The sequence below is a fragment of the Cherax quadricarinatus genome, chromosome 57 (assembly GCF_038502225.1).
Source record: "Cherax quadricarinatus isolate ZL_2023a chromosome 57, ASM3850222v1, whole genome shotgun sequence".
Taxonomy (NCBI): domain Eukaryota; kingdom Metazoa; phylum Arthropoda; class Malacostraca; order Decapoda; family Parastacidae; genus Cherax; species Cherax quadricarinatus.
Window position 1 is genome coordinate 27,734,663 of NC_091348.1, and position 22,111 is coordinate 27,756,773.

Consider the following 22,111-nt stretch of genomic DNA (forward strand, 5'->3'; position numbering starts at 1 on the left):
GTAGAGCATACATTTATTAGGCGTGGGTATGCTGCTAGGCTCGATCGTTTGTACGTCCCCAGAAGGGTAGTAATACATAGGGTGAGGGTGTAGGATGTGGTATTTTCTGATCATAGGGGTGTTATGGTGGATTTGGGTTAGGAGGGGTTGCCACAAAGGGGTAGGGGGTATTGGAAGTTAAATGTAAAGCTGTTGCATAAAGAAGAATATAGACAGTCATTTAAACAGTTTTGGGAGGGGTTGGAGGCAGAAGCGCCTGGGAATGGTGATCTGGTTAGATGGTGGGACTCGGTGGCGAAATCAGGTATTAAGGATTTTTATGTACGTAGTGGGGGGGAATATAATAGGTTAAAGTATGGGTTTCAATCTTATCTTGAGGGGCAGTTGAGAGCTTGCTACGAACGTGGGAGGGTTAGTTACCCGGTGGGAGATATTGAGGGATTAAAGGAGAGCATTAGGGATTTGCAAAATGAAAGATTTGATGGTGCACGCATTTTGGCGGGGTTGGAGGAGGTGTTATGGGGTGATAGGCCATCGGCGTGTGTATTGAGAGGACAGCGTAAGAGGAGAGCGGCTATGGAGATGATGGGATTAACTGTTCATGTGGGGATGTAAGAGTATAGGAAAGGGCAGGTATTGATGTCGAATGAAGGTATGAGTGAATATCTTGATGCATGGTTTAGGTCATATGCACAACATGTGGGTATACGAGATGATGCTTTAAGGGAAATGGGAGGTTATGTGCAATGTGAGCTTGATGGTACAGATAGGGAGACTTTGGAAGGACAGATTACGGAAGGGGAAATTTGGCAAGCTATAGCAGGTGCAAGTTTAGGTAAGGCACCGGGTGTAGACGGGTTGCCTAATGATTTTTATGTTAAGAACTGGGAAGTATTGAGGAGATTTTTAGTCACATTGTTCAATGTAATGAAGGAAGATGGGGCAATGGGGGAGCAGCAAAGGACTGCTGTTGTTGTATTAGTGCTGAAGGGTGGACAGACCATGGTAGAAGATTACCGTGCAATATCGCTTATGTGCGGTGATTATAAGTTATTTGCAAGGGTATTAGGGAATAGAATCAAACAGGTTTTAGGTAAAGTAATTGATAGAGGACAATATGGCATACCGGGTAGATCAGTGTATAAAGGGCATGGAGTTATTAGGAGTTTTATAGAGCATAGGGAGGGGGAGGGGGTGTTTTGGCTCTGGATTGGAGAGCTGCTTATGATAGCGTAGAAAGGGATGCATTATGGAGTTTTATGCGTTGGTTGGGTTTCGGGAGGGAAATTGTTTCTTGGGCAAAAACTTTGTATCTGGGTGCAGTTACGAGAATACAGGTTAATGGACGACTAGGTGATAGCATACAGATGGGAAGGGGTTTGTGACAGGGATGCCCTCTGTCGCAAATTTTGTTTGCATGTCTTCAGGAACCCTTTTATAGGGCAGTTAGGTGGAGTATAGCGAGAGCGAGGGTTGGTTTTGCACGAGAAGGGGGAGCGGGTATAGTGGGTTACGTGGATGATACGACTGTCTTGGTGAGGGATGTGAGGGATTTGCATAAGGTAGGAAGGGTGATAGACGTTTTTGGTGAGGCTACGGGGATGAAAATTAATGTAGTAAAGTCCAAGTATTTGGATCTAGGGGATAGCGTACATAATGGTGAGACTGTTGAGGGCGGGTGGCGTGTGGTGGATCAGTTGTTGATATGTGGGATAGTGTACATGCGGAATGATAGGGATGCACAAGAGGCAAATTTGAGGCGCACCGTGGATGGAGTTTTGAAAAGATTGGGAGGGTTGAGGGCAGAGCAATTAACGTTGCATCAAAGGGTTATAGTCACGAATGTCCTGTTGTATAGCAAGTTATGGCACATGGTGGCAATATATCCGTTACGACGGTGTGAGGTGCAATGGTTGTAACTGTAGGTATTCATATTTATATGGGGATCGGGTTGTGACTGGCTAAGTAGAGGGGTGGTGTCACTTCCCGTTAGCCAGGGGGGGCTGGGGCTTATACCTCTTGAGAAGCGTATGTTGAGTGTGTTTCTGAAAAGGGGGTTTGTGAGGGAGGGGGTGAGCAGGGGGGGGACGTTGAAAGACTGTGCATGGATTTGCAACGGTGGTGGAGGGGTAGGGATTTAATGTTTGGGGAGGCTATGTTGCGAGTTTTACTGACGGTAAGGGATCCGAAACAGCTTAAATTGAAGGTTCTTGAGAGGGCGGGGGGTGGGTCTGTGGTGGCGGCAGTTGAGGGGGCATACCCTATGTATGCATGGGGTTCTGTATGGAAATGTCTTCAACAACTACTTGTAAAACCAAGTGTCAGGGAGGTTATGTTTAGGTTTTTACATGGGATCTTGCCGTCTGGGGTTGTGTTATTTAATAGGAGATTTTTTTTTTTATATTTTATTTATAACATACAATACATTAACAAAAGCATACAGCATGAGAGCATCGACAGACAATATAAATTCATCAATTTCTATACACTGCAATATGCAGTAATATGTCATGCAGCTGATAGGTGAATACTGCCATATACATAATTCATTACTACAAAATATAACTATTCAAGTAATACAAAATAAAGAATCCTCTTACTCCTTCCCGACTGCTAATTTCAATATCCACACACAATAATTACATGCCGCAAAAATGCAAGCAGTATAACACCCCCCCCTATTTACCCCAGCTCACCAAAATGTAAACATTTCACCGTTGTTTATTTAACTTATAAACTAACCATACTAAATTAAACTTAAGAACATATTATATTGAAAACAATAACAACTCTACAGTAGTGGAAACGCCAGCTGCTGTCCTAATATTATTTATATATACATATGTATATATATATATATATACATTAGAAACTGAATTAGTTTACAATGGGAGTCAAATCCTATCTTTATTGCTGTCCCATGCAGCATTCTCAGACTTCTACTTTTATACGCTACTACGATAGCCTTCAGCAGAAGGCATTAATTAACAATATTAAATAACTACTAAGAACGCATGAACTCAGCACTCCCATGCACATCCCAATTACACACAATCGTTCTCTCTTGCACTTATCACTCACCCACGCACATGCACACCAAACCAACATCTTTCGTTTGGCAAGCCCGTTTGGTACCCCCCCCCTTTTTTTTATCGAATGCTTTACACAACAATCTAAACCCACTTCCCCCCCCTCACAACTCTAGCAACTCCCCAACAGTTATGGACCTGTAACCCTCAGTGAAAGCTCCCTCCCATCTCCTCCCATAAATTTCCCGATTCCTATTCATTGTCCTACAAAAAATCCTCGCTAAAACTCGTTTCCTCGTCTCCCCATTATCCACCCTTCTCATTCCCCACGATATGTACACGAAATCCACCACGATATAAGCTACTCCCCGTGCCACTTTCTCCCCCACCCCCCCTATATCAAGACTCAGCACTCTCAACACTGACACCCCATTTCCTCCTATCCTCCTGACCACTTTCCCCAGCCATTCCCTCACACTCCCCAAATAATCGCAAAAGTATACCACGTGATAGGCTGTTTCCAACTCCCCACATAACCCACACCAACCCTCCTCTACCACACGTCTGTTTCTGAGGAATGATCCAGTAGGCAGAATCCCGTGTAAAAATTTAAACATGATCTCTCGCACCCTGGGCCCTAGCTTTAGTTTACCGAACAGACTCCATATAGCGCCCCATGCATACATCGGGAACAGCCCCTCAACTGGGGCCATCTCCTCTACCCTCAATATTCGATATAAATCCCTCACCTTTAATTTGTCTGGCTCGCGCGCCCACAAAAGTGCCCTCAACAAAATCTCACACTCCCTCCATTCCCCACCCACATACATTCCCCTCAAAATATCATGTAACCTTTGCATGCATGTCCCCCTCTGTCCCCCTAATCTTTTCCATTCCCACCTGACGAAAATGCATTTCACCCTCCTTCCCAGGTCCAACAAACCTAAACCTCCCTTCCTCACCGGCAAAGTCACCACCTCCCTCTTCATCCATTCACATCCTGAGCCCCATAAGAACCTAAAAACACTTCTAAGGATACGAGTAATCTCAGCCCTCAGCAATGGAAAAACTGCTGCTACATACCATACCTTACTGTACAGCAATACATTAATAACAATCGCCCGTTGCAACAATGTCAAGTGATAAGGCCGTAACATCCCCAACCGATGTTCCATGCGTTCCACCATTCTCAACGAATTCGCCTCCCTAGCCTCCCATATGGTCGCTCTATACGAAATGCCACATATTAATAACTGCCCTTCCTGCCTTCTCACCACATCACAGTCCCAATCAACTCTGTCTCTCCACTCCCCTAGCCCCATGATCATTGTTTTCTCAACGTTTACAGTCATGCCTGTCGCCCCTCCAAACATGCCAACCACCCCTCCCAACTCTCTCAATCTTGTTCCCTTCTGGACTAGGAGTGTCGTGTCATCCACGTAACCTACCACATGATGCCTAATCAAGCCCTCCCTCGACCCCTCCCCACCACACACTCTGGTCTCAACCAACCTATAAAATGGATCTTGCACACATGCAAATAATAACTGTGATAGCGGACAACCCTGCCTCAAGCCCCTATCCATGTTCACCACACCTCCCACACGTCCATTTATCTGAATTCTCGCTTTTGCCCCTTTATACAACGTTTCAACCCACCCTACAATCTCATCCCCAAAACCTTGTTTGCTAAGGATCTGTCTTAAACCCTCCCTTTCCACCTGATCATAAGCACCCTGCCAATCAATCGCCACCATACCCCCTCCTTCCAGCGTCCCCTCAAAACTCTCAACAAACCCCTTTAGAATTCCATGCCCCATGACCATCGACCGTCCTGGCAACCCTAGTTGACCTTTTGAAACTACACATCCCACTAGACATTTTAACCTATTCCCCAAAATCTTCGCAAACAATTTATAGTCCGCACACATGAGAGTAATCACCCTGTAATCCTTAAGTGTACTCTGCCCCTTACCCTTGGGCACAAGCACTACAACCCCTGTACTTTGTTTCTCGCCCAATTCTCCCCATCTTTCATTCTATTGAACAGCATTACTAAAAAAACCCTTAACAGATCCCAATGTTTTAAGTAAAATTCACTTGGTAGCCCATCAATACTTGGTGTTTTGCCTCTGCACATGTCTACAAGCGCTCTCCATATCTCCCCCTCTTCAATCTCACCACCCAAAGCTTCCCTGTCCTTTCTCCCCAGAGCTACGGGCTCCACAGCACACACCCCATCAAGATCCTCCCTATTAACTCCTTTACTTTTCCAATAATGCCCATACCATGCATCCGCGAACATACTCATCACCTCCGTTGTTTTTAACACCTGCCCCTCCCTAAACCCTTTCACCTCAGTGTGCACTTCCAAATCTGCTATTGTGGTCGCTGTCCTCCTCTGCTGTTGTCTCCTCAACACACATGCCGATGGCTTGTCCCCCCAAAGCACTTCCTCCACACCCGCCTGCACCCGCACCGCATGAAATCTCTCCTCCTGCACCTCTCTTATCCTGCTCTTCAGATCATCTATTGCCTCTGTTTGGAATACCCCTCCCACTACTCCTTGCTCATGATTGTATCCTATTCTACTTTCCAAATAATTTGTTAATCCATACTTCAGTCGATTTATACGCTTCCCCTCACCTACGTAAAAACTACGAATCCTCTCCTTGGCCACACTGTCCCACCAACGTACAACATTATCAACCCTTTTTGCCTCCTCACTTAGCTTCCTCCACAGCGAAGCAAACCCCTCCTCCACTTCCTCATCCTCAAGGAGTCACGTGTTTAATTTCCAGTAGCTTTCAAACCGTTTCACTAACGAGTCCCATGCTACCCCCACCACCACTGCCCTGTGATCTGAATAAATTGCTTCTATAGTGTTAAAAGACTCCACTGAAACCCCTTGCGTTATATAGATCCTATCCAGTCTAGCTGCATATTCCCTCCTTACATACATATGTTGCACTTCACCTATTCCACCCCAAAATGCATCTCGTACCCCAATATCTCTACACAGGTCTCGCAACACATTTGAAAAATATCCCGCCCCCGCTGGCATCACATCAAATCTCCGTATTATACAATTCCAATCTCCCCCAATCAATGCAACCCTGGGCAGCACTCTCAAGAAATACACCAGATCATCCCTTACTGATATGATATGGTAAACATGAGGAAATTAAATCTTCATCAGAGTACAAAACAAATTCTGGCCACGAAATAGAGCGAAACACCAACGTCAAAGACCTGGGAGTGATTATGTCGGAGGATCTCACCTTCAAGGACCATAACATTGTATCAATCGCATCTGCTAGAAAAATGACAGGATGGATAATGAGAACCTTCAAAACTAGGGAGGCCAAGCCCATGATGACACTCTTCAAGTCACTTGTTCTATCTAGGCTGGAATATTGCTGCACTCTAACAGCACCTTTCAAGGCAGGTGAAATTGCCGACCTAGAAAATGTACAGAGAACTTTCACGGCGCGCATAACGGAGATAAAACACCTCAATTACTGGGAGCGCTTGAGGTTTCTAAACCTGTATTCCCTGGAACGCAGGAGGGAGAGATACATGATTATATACACCTGGAAAATCCTAGAGGGACTAGTACCGAACTTGCACACGAAAATCACTCACTACGAAAGCAAAAGACTTGGCAGACGATGCACCATCCCCCCAATGAAAAGCAGGGGTGTCACTAGCACGTTAAGAGACCATACAATAAGTGTCAGGGGCCCGAGACTGTTCAACTGCCTCCCAGCACACATAAGGGGGATTACCAACAGACCCCTGGCAGTCTTCAAGCTGGCACTGGACAAGCACCTAAAGTCAGTTCCTGATCAGCCGGGCTGTGGCTCGTACGTTGGTTTGCGTGCAGCCAGCAGCAACAGCCTGGTTGATCAGGCGCTGATCCACCAGGAGGCCTGGTCACAGACCGGGCCGCGGGGGCGTTGACCCCCGAAACTCTCTCCAGGTAAACTCCAGGTTACAAATGCCGATTTTACCCTCGCATCGTTCTCCGCCGGAGCATACACTCCAACAAAGGACACGCGTTCACGCATCCACCACCCGTCCACTCTCATTATTCTTCCCTCACCCCCCCCCTCAAATCTTTGCAAAACAAACGGGCTTGCCTCACGAATTAAAACACCTACTCCACCTTTTAAACGTGTTGTTGGAGTTACAAAAGCCCTATATCCATCCACCTCCAGCAATTTTCCTATTTTCAAGTTATGCTCTTGTATAAAGGCAACATCTACCTTGTAACGATACAGCAGTCCTCGCAACCATACACACTTACCACTCTTACATAAACCATTAACATTAATTGTCATACACCTTAGGCCTGCTTACGTTTTCCACCCACTTTTCCCCACCACATTTTTCCGCTGTCCAGTAGCCTCATACACACCGTCCTTGGCACTCACCCCATCCCCCTCCACTCCTAACCCCTTGCTGGCGTTTCTTTTTCTCTGTGCCTCTACACACACCTTCAATCCCCGCCTTTTTCCCTGGTCTTTGTGCTGGAGTGAGGACGTCATCCGAGTCAGACGTGACAGCTGCCCGCTTCCTCGACACTTCCTCTTCTGCCATGCTAGTCTCCTGACCTTCCTCATTGTGCACCTCCACCTCTATCACCTCATTCCCCTTCTCACTACTTGGCCAAGCCGACATTACATTCCTTTCTTCAGACCCGCATGCTTCCCCTTGTCCCTGTACCTGGTCTCTCGTCGTTAACTCTGTCAAGGCTTCCTCCGATTTAGGGAACATCTCCTGCAAAACTGTCTCAAGCACTACGTCAATTTCTACGTCATTCGGTACGTCCTTGTCCGCTTCGTGCATCACATCCTCTGCAGACGCACTCAATTGCTGCACTGCACCCTCATGCTCCACCTCACGTTGCATTTCCTCCACTTCCTCACTCCACAACCGACCACGCCTACGTCCATCCTGGCGGTTCTGATCTGTCACTGTAGGTCCTCGCCTCGTAATGTCACTCCTTGGTATTCCCTGGCCAGTCCTCCGCCGCACACATTCAGCCGCTATGTGATCATAACCATCACACAGTCTACAAGTTCTACGTTGGCCAGCGTAAGTTACGAGTATTTGTGTCCTAAATTCCTCTAAGAACACATACGAAGGTATAGGTTGCCTCAGAGTCATCTTTAGGCTAAAACTACCTTCTGGATAACCCACATAAGCCCCTGCCGTCCACTTGCCTTGTTGAGCTACGTGTACAGTTCCAAACTTCCCGAACACACTACGTAGGTCAGCTTCATTTGCCTCGAAAGGCACATTACGTAACTTTACATACGTAAATTGACTCGAAACATCGACCATCTTTACCAGGATGCCCTCGTTAACCTCGATAGCAACATCCTGATATTGAGCAAGTAGATCCTCATACACGTGTGATGACAGCAGTTTCACGAACATTCGGTAGTTTCCATTTAAGGCTACACCGTAAAGGTCGCAATCCTCAATCCCATATGTCTCTCGAATAATCAGAGGCAACAACGTTGTTTAAGTAGTTAAGTTTAATATGTTTATTATGCACCCCATACCCATCCTGTGGGCGGTAGTCAAAAGATTACAGAGGTACATAATTGGTCCAGGGACTGGACTTCAAAGTTTTGATAGCTGAGCAAGTTACAGAGGTAATGAACTCACAATTTACAAAGGTAATGAACTCACAATTTACAAAGGTAATGCACAACGTCAACGCCGAATCTTGATTAATTGTACCTCTCAGTAATTCTATGCCGACAGTGTTAATTCTGCGTCGCACCCCAACCACCATTGTGACAGCCTGGCTAGCACTTGCGCCTGTCAGAGAGGAGTAGCAAACGTCCACCCTCACCGGCAGCTGGGCGAGGAATGACGTTATTTATATTCTTGTTGCGAGTTTTACTGACGGTAAGGGATCCAAAACAGCTTAAATTGAAGGTTCTTGAGAGGGTGGGGGGTGGGTCTGTGGTGGTGGCATTTGAGGGGGCATACCCTATGTATGCATGGGGTTCTGTATGGAAATGTCTTCAACAACTACATGTAAAACCAAGTGTCAGGGAGGTTATGTTTAGGTTTTTACATGGGATCTTGCCGTCTGGGGTTGTGTTATTTAATAGGAGATTAAGGGAGGGTGGGGAGTGCAAAGCGTGTGGATGTCCGGAAACTATATTTCACGCTGTGTACTTTTGTACTTGTTTAGAAGATGTGAGGGTCTGGCTAAGTAGGGTAGTTAGGTTAGTGGGTGGGGAAGGGTTACAGGTGTTGCGGGTGTTAAGTTTAGATATAGGTGGGTGGAGTCAGCAGGTGGTGAATGCGGTTGCGTATGTGGTTACTGATTTTATTTATATATCTTGGGCAATGAGGGAGGTGGGAGTCGAGGAAAGGATAAGAGTGTTAGGGGCCACGATGTATAGAACAGTGCCGCAATAGGGATCTTTATGGGGGAAGATGGGAGACAGCATTTACTGAAGGTTATCGTAGATTTAGGTTGAAGGATTTAAGAGATTTAAGTATAAAGTAAGGGGTAGTGGTGGGCTAGTTTCTTGAGTATGGAAATGTGTATAGATGTTAGCATGTGTGGTATGTTTGGTAATATAATAAATAAGCTTCTTTTGTGATGTGAGTTTGGTCTGGGTAGTTGTGTAAGATATGTTTTTCACATTGTTTTTAAGAAGGTTTTGAATACAGTATGTAAGTAGTGTTGTTGCCTGGAGTTTACCTGGAGAGAGTTCCGGGGGTCAACGCCCCCGCGGCCCGGTCTGAGACCAGGCCTCCTGGTGGATCAGAGCCTGATCAACCAGGCTGTTGCTGCTGGCTGCACGCAAACCAACATACGAGCCACAGCCCGGCTGATCCGGAACTGACTTTAGGTGCTTGTCCAGTGCCAGCTTGAAGACTGCCAGGGGTCTGTTGGTAATCCCCCTTATGTGTGCTGGGAGGCAGTTGAACAGTCTCGGGCCCCTGACACTTATTGTATGGTCTCTTAACGTGCTAGTGACACCCCTGCTTTTCATTGGGGGGATGGTGCATCGTCTGCCAAGTCTTTTGCTTTCGTAGTGAGTGATTTTCGTGTGCAAATTCGGTACTAGTCCCTCTAGGATTTTCCAGGTGTATATAATCATGTATCTCTCCCTCCTGCATTCCAGGGAATACAGGTTTAGGAACCTCAAGCGCTCCCAATAATTGAGGTGTTTTATCTCCGTTATGCGCGCCGTGAAAGTTCTCTGTACATTTTCTAGGTCGGCAATTTCACCTGCCTTGAAAGGTGCTGTTAGTGTGCAGCAATATTCCAGCCTAGATAGAACAAGTGACCTGAAGAGTGTCATCATGGGCTTGGCCTCCCTAGTTTTGAAGGTTCTCATTATCCATCCTGTCATTTTTCTAGCAGATGCGATTGATACAATGTTATGGTCCTTGAAGGTGAGATCCTCCGACATGATCACTCCCAGGTCTTTGACGTTGGTGTTTCGCTCTATTTTGTGGCCAGAATTTGTTTTGTACTCTGATGAAGATTTAATTTCCTCATGTTTACCATATCTGAGTAATTGAAATTTCTCATCGTTGAACTTCATATTGTTTTCTGCAGCCCACTGAAAAATTTAGTTGATGTCTGCCTGGAGCTTTGCAGTGTCTGCAATGGAAGACACTGTCATGCAGATTCGGGTGTCATCTGCAAAGGAAGACACGGTGCTGTGGCTGACATCCTTGTCTATGTCGGATATAAGGATGAGGAACAAGATGGGAGCGAGTACTGTGCCTTGTGGAACAGAGCTTTTCACCGTAGCTACCTCGGACTTTACTCTGTTGACGACTACTCTCTGTGTTCTGTTAGTGAGGAAATTATAGATCCATCGACCGACTTTTCCTGTTATTCCTTTAGCACGCATTTTGTGCGCTATTACGCCATGGTCACACTTGTCGAAGGCTTTTGCAAAGTCTGTATATATTACATCTGCATTCTTTTTGTCTTCTAGTGCATTTAGAACCTTGTCGTAGTGGTCCAATAGTTGAGACAGACAGGAGCGACCTGTTCTAAACCCATGTTGCCCTGGGTTGTGTAACTGATGGGTTTCTAGATGCGTGGTGATCTTGCTTCTTAGGACCCTGTTGCTTTACTGCCCCCTTTGTGGAGTGGGGCTATGTCTGTTGTTTTTAGTAACTGTGGGACGACCCCCGTGTCCATGCTCCCTCTCCATAGGATGGAAAAGGCTCGTGATAGGGGCTTCTTGCAGTTCTTGATGAACACAGAGTTCCATGAGTCTGGCCCTGGGGCAGAGTGCATGGGCATGTCATTTATCGCCTGTTCGAAGTCATTTGGCGTCAGGATAACATCGGATAGGCTTGTGTTAATCAAATTTTGTGGCTCTCTCATAAAAAATTCATTTTGATCTTCGACTCTCAGTCTGGTTAGCGGCTTGCTAAAAACTGAGTCATATTGGGACTTGAGTAGCTCACTCATTTCCTTGCTGTCATCTGTGTAGGACCCATCTTGTTTAAGTAGGGGCCCAATACTGGACGTTGTTCTCGATTTTGATTTGGCATAGGAGAAGAAATACTTTGGGTTTCTTTCGATTTCATTTATGGCTTTTAGTTCTTCCCGCGATTCCTGACTCCTAAAGGATTCTTTTAGCTTAAGTTCGATGCTTGCTATTTCTCTGACCAGTGTCTCCCTACGCATTTCAGATATATTGACCTCTTTTAGCCGCTCTGTTATTCTTTTCCGTCGCCTGTAAAGGGAGCGCCTGTCTCTTTCTGTTTTACATCTACTCCTCCTTTTTCTTAGAGGAATAAGCCTTGTGCATACATCGAGTGCCACCGAGTTAATCTGTTCTAGGCATAAGTTGGGGTCTGTGTTGCTTAGTATATCTTCCCAGCTTATATCGGTTAGTACTTGGTTTACTTGGTCCCACTTTATGTTTTTGTTATTGAAGTTGAATTTGGTGAATGCTCCCTCGTGACTAATCTCATTATGTCGGTCTGGGGCTCCGCGCATACATGACTGAACCTCAATTATGTTGTGATCTGAGTATATTGTTTTTGATATGGTGATATTTCTTATCAGATCATCATTGTTAGTGAAGATGAGGTCTAGTGTATTCTCCAGTCTAGTAGGCTCTATTATTTGCTGGTTTAAATTGAATTTTGTGCAGAGATTTAAAAGCTCGCGTGAGTGTGAGTTTTCATCAGAGCTGCCTCCTGGTGTTATTACTGCAACAATATTATTTGCTATATTCCTCCATTTTAGGTGCCTTAAGTTGAAATCCCCCAGGAGCAAGATGTTGGGTGCAGGAGCTGGAAGGTTTTCCAGACAGTGGTCAATTTTTAACAGCTGTTCCTGGAATTGCTGGGATGTTGCATCCGGAGGCTTGTAGACTATCACAATGACTAGGTTTTGGTTCTCGACCTTTACTGCTAAAACTTCCACTACATCATTTGAGGCATTTAGCAGTTCTGTGCAAACAAGTGACTCTGCAATGTACAGGCCAACCCCCCCCTTTTGCCTGTTCACTCTGTCACATCTGTATAGGTTGTAACCTGGGATCCATATTTCGTTGTCCAAGTGATCCTTTATGTGGGTCTCAGTGAAAGCCGCGAACATTGCCTTTGCCTCTGCAAGCAGTCCACGGATGAAAGGTATTTTGTTGTTTGTTGCTGGCTTTAGACCCTGTATATTTGCAAAGAAGAATGTTATCGGACTGGTGGTATTGTTGGTACTGGGGGGGGATTTTTTTTCCGGCATTAGTATCTGTATCTGTTGGTTTGGAGTGGAGGCCATCGACTGTGGTTCCACTCCAGGAATGACTGGATTTGGTGTACGATTTCTGCCATTTCCTGCCAGTTTTTTTTCCTTCCTGGCACTAAAAAACCTCTCCCTCTTGAGTGGCTGTGGCTACCCAGGTTTTCCCATGGCCTGGATGTTTTGTATCTTTTTGTCCCCTTTAGATGGTATGCCTGGCAATTTAAGTTATAGCACAGTCTTTCCTGTATGAAGAGGTACACAGTTCAGGGTGAAAAAGCTTACAGGAAGGGAGTTTGCATTTTCCTGTTGTCATATGGGCATGGCATTTCCTAGGGTGGTCATAGTTGCACGTCCCATCTGTTTTTCCAGATTTCCCATGCCAGCAGATACCGAGTGCATAGTATGTGCACAGGCTTGGTTTCCGTTTGCCTTGGGTTTCTGTGACTGTATTCCCTGTTGGTGCATGTTTCCCTGTCTTACTTCTATCCTCCCTAGCACCAACAATGGAGCTCCCACCAGTTGTTTTTGGTAATATATCCTCACTATTGCTAGTGGAGTCCTCTTGTTTGCTATTTCCTGCGGGTTTCTAGTTTGCAATATTGGTTTTATCTTATCTTTGACTACACTTGTTTCCCTACTATGGCTCCTGTCCCCTATGAGGTCATTTATATGTATTCCTTCCTGCGTATAATTCCCGACTACCTGGACAAAATCTCCAGCTTCACCATTACTGTCTCCCAGGACAGCATCTCCAGCTTCCCCATTACTGTCTCCCAGGACAGCATCTCCAGCTTCACCATTACTGTCTCCCAGGACAGCACCTCCAGCTTCACCATTACTGTCTCCCAGGACAGCACCTCCAGCTTCCCCATTACTGTCTCCCAGGACAGCACTATCAGCCCCCCATTTACTGACTACCAGGACATCATCTCCAGCCTTACAGTTTCTGACTACATGGCCAGTATCAAGGGCAGTACCATTCAGCCCGGACTTTTTATGTTCCCATCTGTTGTAGAAAGCTTCCAGGTTTTCTATGAAAGCAGCTTTGATGTTGACCTCTTTTAATACCCTTGTGATTTTAGTCCACAGATTTATCTCATTTGGGCATACCCAAAAACACTTCCCTGTTTTAATACTGCTTGTAGCTAGTTCTTGGATATCTGCACAAGGGGCGTGACACCAATTTCCACAGAAATGACAATTTATGCATGTGGAAGCCCGTTTGTTTGACTGACCACAGGCTACACACAGCTTCATAATGATTTGAATGGTTGATTTATTGCAATTCTACTAGCAACCTCTTGAATATTCTATTAATAACCTGCTAGGTGGTGCACAACGAAATCGTTTGAAACCAGTCCAGGGTTCGGACCAGTCAAGGGTTCAGACCAGTCAAGGGTTCGGACCAGTCAAGGGTTCGGACCAGTCAAGGGTTCGGACCAGTCTATCTGATCTGATCAGTGGGTCACTTATTTAAAACATACTAGTCGGTGATTTGGGCTAACACATGAAGGATCTACTGGAAATTATCTACCCGAGTAATATGTGATTTGATTGATACAAAAGTATAACTTGCGTGTTGAAGAGCCGGTGACTGCTGGCACTCCTACAATGACGAACGGTAGAGCCTCAACCCTTGTTTATCAATCGCTGTATCTAGCTTCTCTATTTTTTTTTTTTTTTTTTTTTTTTTTTTTTTTTTTTTTTTTTTTTTTTTTCCGTCTCCACCACAATAAATGCTATATTATCACTATAGTTGACTGGTGCAAATTTTGGAGGAAGGGCGCTTTTTCTGTAGTAATAATTGCTTCTCGTTGTGTATATTGCGACCGCTGGTAACTACAGGTTATATGAAATTCACAGTAACGTCTCGTATTTCAAGAAAAAGAAACTAATGAAAGTCACTCCACTCCACTAAGTACCATTATAATACTGGTTAGTTGCTACTACAACACTGTATTCTGCTATTCACTGGTATCACTAGATTATATGCGAGTACACTAGCAGGCCAGGAAGATTAAAAAACAGCTGACCTGTGGTAAGTTTCTGGCGACTTCTGGCACCTGCCTCTATAGGCTTATCACTTCATTTACAAATTCACCTGTTTTCAAATGACACTTTAGCCTTTATCATCAATATACTAGGGAGCCACTGTAGTATACACTATACACTATGTATACTCAATGCTTTCAGGGAGACTTTCTTTCCTCTGACACAAAGTTCAATTATTATTATTTTTTTTCACACGGGACACAGGCCTATGATTCCCCTCTGGCAGTAAACTCTGCTAGGTAGTGCACACTAATTCTCCTTTTTTGACTCAGTATATAATGTTTTCCGCCCAAGATTGGTTCCAGGCGCTAGAGGGATGTATCGTATAGGATTGATGACACAAATTAAAGTTCTAGCACGTAAGAGCGACCGTGAAAACACCAGAAAACCGGGAGCACAACGAGGCACGCTGACACTGTCACAATCACTACATTATTGTGTGTATAATGTGTGAGAGGGTACATCTCACAGTATTTGTGTGTTTGATGGTTTGAGATGACACAAGGCATGACCTAAGTATGTCTGGATTCTCCGTTTGTCCTCAAAGGTGTTATACAAAGATAGTACTGTGGTGTATGTGATGTGTAGGTTTATATGTATTCAACACATGCTTGTTGTATGTTCCCTTTTCGTTACTTTGTTTCAATTGCCATTTCAATGTACTTTGTATAGCATTATACAACGGCATTATTTTAGGTAAATAATAAGTGTAACATATTTTGTGGGAGCTGGAGTGGTTACTGATGTGCAGTAACGGTATACGTCTTGTGTATTAATATCAATTGTGATGTTAGGATAGCAGTAGGCTTTTATAACTATTGTCGAGTAGTTATTTAAAAGAACAATGATGTGTTGTTAAGCAATATGGTGAAATGGGTTTTAAAAGGGGGGGGTAAGTTAACTGTCTGAATTTACTGAATGCAGTTTTTCAGTGAGTATATTGTAATTAGCGGTTTGGATCGGGTAAGAGGATTGTTTTTATTTTGTATTAATTTACACAGTCTTATATTGTTTTTAATGGAATTAAATCTAATGGCATAATAAATCTATAAGTTGAGTGAAGAGTATATATTTGACATTTACTGAATAGGTCATTGTATTGCTGACATGTTCTAAAATTGTATAAGCTTGTATATAGTATAAGGGTTCAGGGATAAAAACTATACAAGGGACGAGAGAAATTTTGTGTAAGGGCACAGCAAAACGTACAGTATGTTTAGATATGAAGAACTTATATTGGCTATGTATAACCCGATATATATATGTATTGTCTGTTTTTAATAAAATATAAAAAAAACTTGTGGCTAGGCCTGGGGACAGTTGGTCCCAAAGATGAGGGGGTACTTGTGCCTCCTCCCATGGGAGACTTATGTCTCAGACACTCCCTAAAGAGGGAGCCAAAGCCGGGCCACCACTTGGAAAAGGCCCAGGCCGGGAGAATACCGGCTAATCTTTAATAATAATAATAATAATAATAATAATAATAATAATAATAACCAAAGGCCTAGCTTCTCCCTACGAACCCCGTGAGGGCGGGGAATGTGGCTTGGCCTGGGGACAGTTGGTCCCAAAGATGAGGGGGTACTTATACTTCCTCCCATGGGAGACTTAGGTCTCGAGACACTCCCCAGATAGGGAACCAAGGCCGGGTCACCACTACTTGGAAAAGACCCGGGCCGGGAGAATACCGGCGAATAAAAAAAAAAAAAAAAAAAGAATAGTCAGTGCTTCATCGAGGACTCTAACTTATTTCCATTATGGTCCTCAATCTTGACACCCAGGATGCGACCCACACCAGCCGACTAACACCCAGGTACCTATTTGCTCATCGATACCATGCCTAACCCTTCTAGGGTAGGGTAGGTGCCTGAGCCGGAGCTTGTAGCTCACAAGACTGTCATTCCCATTAGCCCCCTTGGGGCGGGGATGGCAGACCAGAGAGGCCTAGCTTGTGGCTAGGCCTGGGGACAATTGGTCCCAAAGATGAGGAGGTACTTGTGCCTCCTCCCATGGGAGACTTAGGTCTCAGACACTCCCTAAAGAGGGAGTCAAGGCCGGGCCACCACTTGGAAAAGGCCCGGGCCGGGAGAATACCGGCTAATCTTTAATAATAATAATAATAATAATAACCTATTTGCTTCTAGATGAACAGGACAACAGGTTTTCACCCCACCGGGAATCGAACCCGGGCCCTCCGTGTGTGAAGCGAGAGCTTTAGCCACAAGGGCACCAGGGATTTCACCAGGTCTTGTCGGCTGTCACACTGAATGCCCTGTCCTGCTACAAGGCACTTAAAAATTTTACCAGTTATTGTGACAATGATGTTAGAATTGCCGACAATGTGTAACGTGAAAGGACACACAAGCAACTAATGTAATATTTTGCTGTGGCAACGTTTCACTCTCCAGGAGCTTTGTTAAGCTGTAGCCGCTTGACAAAGCTACTGGAGAGTGAAACGCTGCCACAATAAAATATCATACTAGTTGCTCATATGTCCTTCCACCAGTTACAAAAATCTATTGGCGAATTTCAATATATGGCGAAGGCTGGTAGCACAGTACAGTCCTGTCTTTTTTTGTTTTTCGTATTGTACTTTTTTTGTAAAAAAAAAAAGTAGGAAGGAGACTTTTGGAACCATAGGAAAAACTAGTAGAGCAAGAAAAAATTTTTATTAACTTTTTTTTTACAATATGCGCTTATCTTATGAGACAGTGTCGGGATATTTTGAGAGGGAACTGGTTATAACGGCAATAAGTAGATGATAATCGTGTGGATTTGATAATGTTAGACACGGAATATTTAAACCTTTATAATAAGACATAACACCACAAACAATCACGCAACCTGACAAGAGTACAGAGAGTGGAGGTTAGGTTAGGTTAGGTAAGGTTCGGTTAGGTTAGGTTAGGTTAGGTAAGGTTCGGTTAGGTTAGGTTAGGTTAGGTAAGGTTAGGTTAGGTTAGGTTAGGTTAGGTTAGGTTAGGTTAGGTTAGGTTAGGTTAGGTTAGGTAAGGTTCGTCAGGAAACAGGACAAATGTTTCCTGACGCGGGTCTTAGTCAGATGATGACCCGCCTTTGGAGCTTTTGGTCATCTGACCGAGGCCTTCCGCTGGCTTACCGGTCCACCCCTTTAAAAATTATGGTCATTTATAACCATTGTTATATACAGAGAGTGGAGGAGCCACACTGGCACTAGAGGATCAGGTGCAGGAGCCACACTGGTACTAGAGGATCAGGTGGAGGAGCCACACTGGTACTAGAGGATCAGGTGGAGGAGCCACACTGGTACTAGAGGATCAGGTGGAGGAGCCACACTGGTACTAGAGGATCAGGTGGAGGAGCCACACTGGTACTAGAGGATCAGGTGGAGGAGCCACACTGGTACTAGAGGATCAGGTGGAGGAGCCACACTGGTACTAGAGGATCAGGTGGAGGAGCCACACTGGTACTAGAGGATCAGGTGGAGGAGCCACACTGGCACTAGAGAATCAGGTGGAGGAGCCACACTGGTACTAGAGGATCAGGTGGAGGAGCCACACTGGTACTAGAGGATCAGGTGGAGGAGCCACACTGGTACTAGAGGATCAGGTGGAGGAGCCACACTGGTACTAGAGGATCAGGTGGAGGAGCCACACTGGTACTAGAGGATCAGGTGGAGGAGCCACACTGGTACTAGAGGATCAGGTGGAGGAGCCACACTGGTACTAGAGGATCAGGTGGAGGAGCCACACTGGTACTAGAGGATCAGGTGGAGGAGCCACACTGGCACTAGAGAATCAGGTGGAGGAGCCACACTGGTACTAGAGGATCAGGTGGAGGAGCCACACTGGTACTAGAGGATCAGGTGGAGGAGCCACACTGGTACTAGAGGATCAGGTGGAGGAGCCACACTGGTACTAGAGGATCAGGTGGAGGAGCCACACTGGTACTAGAGGATCAGGTGGAGGAGCCACACTGGTACTAGAGGATCAGGTGGAGGAGCCACACTGGTACTAGAGGATCAGGTGGAGGAGCCACACTGGTACTAGAGGATCAGGTGGAGGAGCCACACTGGTACTCAAGGGTCAGGTGGAGGAGCCACACTGGTACTCGAGGGTCAGGTGGAGGAGCCACACTGGTACTAGAGGATCAGGTGGAGGAGCCACACTGGTACTAGAGGATCAGGTGGAGGAGCCACACTGGTACCAGAGGATCAGGTGGAGGAGCCACACTGGTACTCGAGGGTCAGGTGGAGGAGCCACACTGGTACTAGAGGATCTGGTGGAGGAGCCACACTGGTACTAGAGGATCAGGTGGAGGAGCCACACTGGTACTCATGGGTCAGGTGGAGGAGCCACACTGGTACTCGAGGGTCAGGTGGAGGAGCCACACTGGTACTAGAGGATCAGGTGGAGGAGCCACACTGGTACTAGAGGATCAGGTGGAGGAGCCACACTGGTACTAGAGGATCAGGTGGAGGAGCCACACTGGTACTAGAGGATCAGGTGGAGGAGCCACACTGGTACTAGAGGATCAGGTGGAGGAGCCACACTGGTACCAGAGGATCAGGTGGAGGAGCCACACTGGTACTCGAGGGTCAGGTGGAGGAGCCACACTGGTACTAGAGGATCAGGTGGAGGAGCCACACTGGTACTAGAGGATCAGGTGGAGGAGCCACACTGGTACTCAAGGGTCAGGTGGAGGAGCCACACTGGTAATCGAGGGTCAGGTGGAGGAGCCACACTGGTACTAGAGGATCAGGTGGAGGAGCCACACTGGTACTAGAGGATCAGGTGGAGGAGCCACACTGGTACTCGAGGGTCAGGTGGAGGAGCCACACTGGTACTCGAGGGTCAGTTGGAGGAGCCACACTGGTACTAGAGGATCAGGTGGAGGAGCCACACTGGTACTCGAGGGTCAGGTGGAGGAGCCACACTGGCACTAGAGGATCAGGTGGAGGAGCCACACTGGTACTCGAGGGTCAGGTGGAGGAGCCACACTGGTACTAGAGGATCAGGTGGAGGAGCCACACTTGTACTCGAGGGTCAGGTGGAGGAGCCACACTGGCACTAGAGGATCAGGTGGAGGAGCCACACTGGTACTCGAGGGTCAGGTGGAGGAGCCACACTGGTACTCGAGGGTCAGGTGGAGGAGCCACACTGGTACTAGAGGATCAGGTGGAGGAGCCACACTGGTACTAGAGGATCAGGTGGAGGAGCCACACTGGTACTCGAGGGTCAGGTGGAGGAGCCACACTGGTACTCGAGGATCAGGTGAAGGAGCCACACTGGTACTCAAGGATCAGGTGGAAGAGTCACACTGGTACTCGAGGATCAGGTGGAGGAGCCACACTAGTACTCAAGGATCAGGTGGAGGAGCCACACTGGTACTCGAGGACAAGGTGGAGGAGCCACACTGGTACTCGAGGGTCAGGTGGAGGAGGCACACTGGTACTCGAGGACAAGGTGGAGGAACCACACTGGTACTCGAGGATCAGGTGGAGGAGCCACACTGGTACTCGAGGATCAGGTGGAGGAGCCACACTGGTACTCGAGGATCAGGTGGAGGAGCCACACTGGTACTCGAGGATCAGGTGGAGGAGCCACACTGGTACTCGAGGGTCAGGTGGAGGAGGCACACTGGTACTCGAGGACAAGGTGGAGGAACCACACTGGTACTCGAGGATCAGGTGGAGGAGCCAAACTGGTACTCAAGGATCAAGTGGAGGAGCCACACTGGTGCTCGAGGATTAAGCGGAGGAGCCACACTGGTACTCGAGGATCAGATGGAGGAGCCACACTGGTACTCGAGGATCAGGTGGAGGAGCCACACTGGTACTCAAGTATCAGGTGGAGGAGCCACACTGGTACTCAAGGATCAGGTGGAGGAGCTACACTGGTACTTAAGGATCAAGTGGAGGAGCCACACTGGCACTCAAGGGTCAGGTGAAGGAGCCACTGGTACTCAAGGATCAGGTGGAGGAGTTACACTGGTACTCATGGATCAGGTGGAGGAACCACACTGGTACTCAAGGATCAGGTGGAGGAGTCACTTGTACTCAAGGATCAGGTGGAGAAGCCACACTGGTACTCAAGGATCAGGTGGAGGAGCCACACTGGTACTCATGGATCAGGTGGAGGAACCACACTGGTACTCAAGGATCAGGTGGAGGAGTCACTGGTACTCAAGGATCAGGTGGAGAAGCCACACTGGTACTCAAGGATCAGGTAAAGGAGTCACACTGGTACTCAAAGATCAGGTGGAGGAGCCACACTGGTACTCAAGGATCAGGTGGAGCTACACGGGTACTCAAGGATCAGGTGGAGGAGCCACACTGGTACTCAAGGATCAGTTGGAGGAGTCACTGGTGCTCAAGGATCAGGTGGAGGAGTCACACTGGTACTCAAAGATCAGGTGGAGGGGTCACTGGTACTCAAGGATCAGGTGGAGGAGTCACTGGTACTCAAGGATCAGGTGGAGAAGTCACACTGGTACTCAAAGATCAGGTGGAGGAGCCACACTGGTACTCAAGGATCAGGTGGAGCTACACGGGTACTCAAGGATCAGGTGGAGGAGCCACACTGGTACTCAAGGATCAGGTGGAGCTACACGGGTACTCAAGGATCAGGTGGAGGAGCCACACTGGTACTCAAGGATCAGGTGGAGGAGTCACTGGTGCTCAAGGATCAGGTGGAGGAGTCACTGGTACTCAAGGATCAGGTGGAGGGGTCACTGGTACTCAAGGATCAGGTGGAGGAGTCACTGGTAGTCAAGGATCAGGTGGACTAGTCACACTGGTACTCAAGGATTAGGTGGAGGAGCCACACTGGTACTCAAGGATCAGGTGGAGGAGTCACTGGTACTCAAGGATCAGGTGGAGGAGTCACACTGGTACTCAAGGATCAGGTGGAGTCACTGGTACTCAAGGATCAGGTGGAGGAGCCACACTGGTACTCAAGGATCAGGTGGAGGAGTCACTGGCACTCAAGGATCAGGTGGAGGAGTCACTGGCACTCAAGGATCAGGTGGAGGAGTCACTGGTACTCAAGGATCAGGTGGAGGAGCCACACTGGTACTCAAGGATCAGATGGAGGAGCCACACTGGTACTCAAGGATCAGGTGGAGGAGCCACACTGGTACTCAAGGATCAGGTGGAGGAGCGACACTGGTACTCAAGGATTAGATAGAGAGCTACATTGGTACTCGAGGAAGTCCCTGAGTGTGTCCATGGAGTACGACTCGTCAGTGGGACAGGAAGATGTAAGTCCCTCCAGCCGTGACCAGTCATCATCTG

At 46.7% G+C, this 22,111-nt stretch overlaps 1 protein-coding gene and 1 long non-coding RNA gene across 2 annotated transcripts in view; one reads left to right on the forward strand and one right to left on the reverse strand.

Annotated features, from left to right (window-relative positions):
• The first annotated feature begins 20,898 nt into the window (after positions 1–20,898).
• Positions 20,899–21,898, forward strand: LOC138854400 (uncharacterized). The gene is made up of 5 exons (XR_011393604.1): positions 20,899–21,012; positions 21,077–21,261; positions 21,324–21,416; positions 21,538–21,691; positions 21,783–21,898. It is a non-coding gene; the product is annotated as an uncharacterized lncRNA (long non-coding RNA).
• Positions 21,899–21,969: 71 nt separating this feature from the next.
• The window catches only part of LOC128693429 (slit homolog 1 protein), a 134,746-nt gene continuing 134,604 nt past the window's right edge, over positions 21,970–22,111 (reverse strand). Inside the window, exon 17 of the mRNA XM_070097448.1 lies at positions 21,970–22,108. Coding sequence (XP_069953549.1) covers positions 21,990–22,108 — 119 coding nt within the window. The 3' untranslated portion in view covers positions 21,970–21,989. The remainder of the gene's footprint in view (positions 22,109–22,111) is intronic.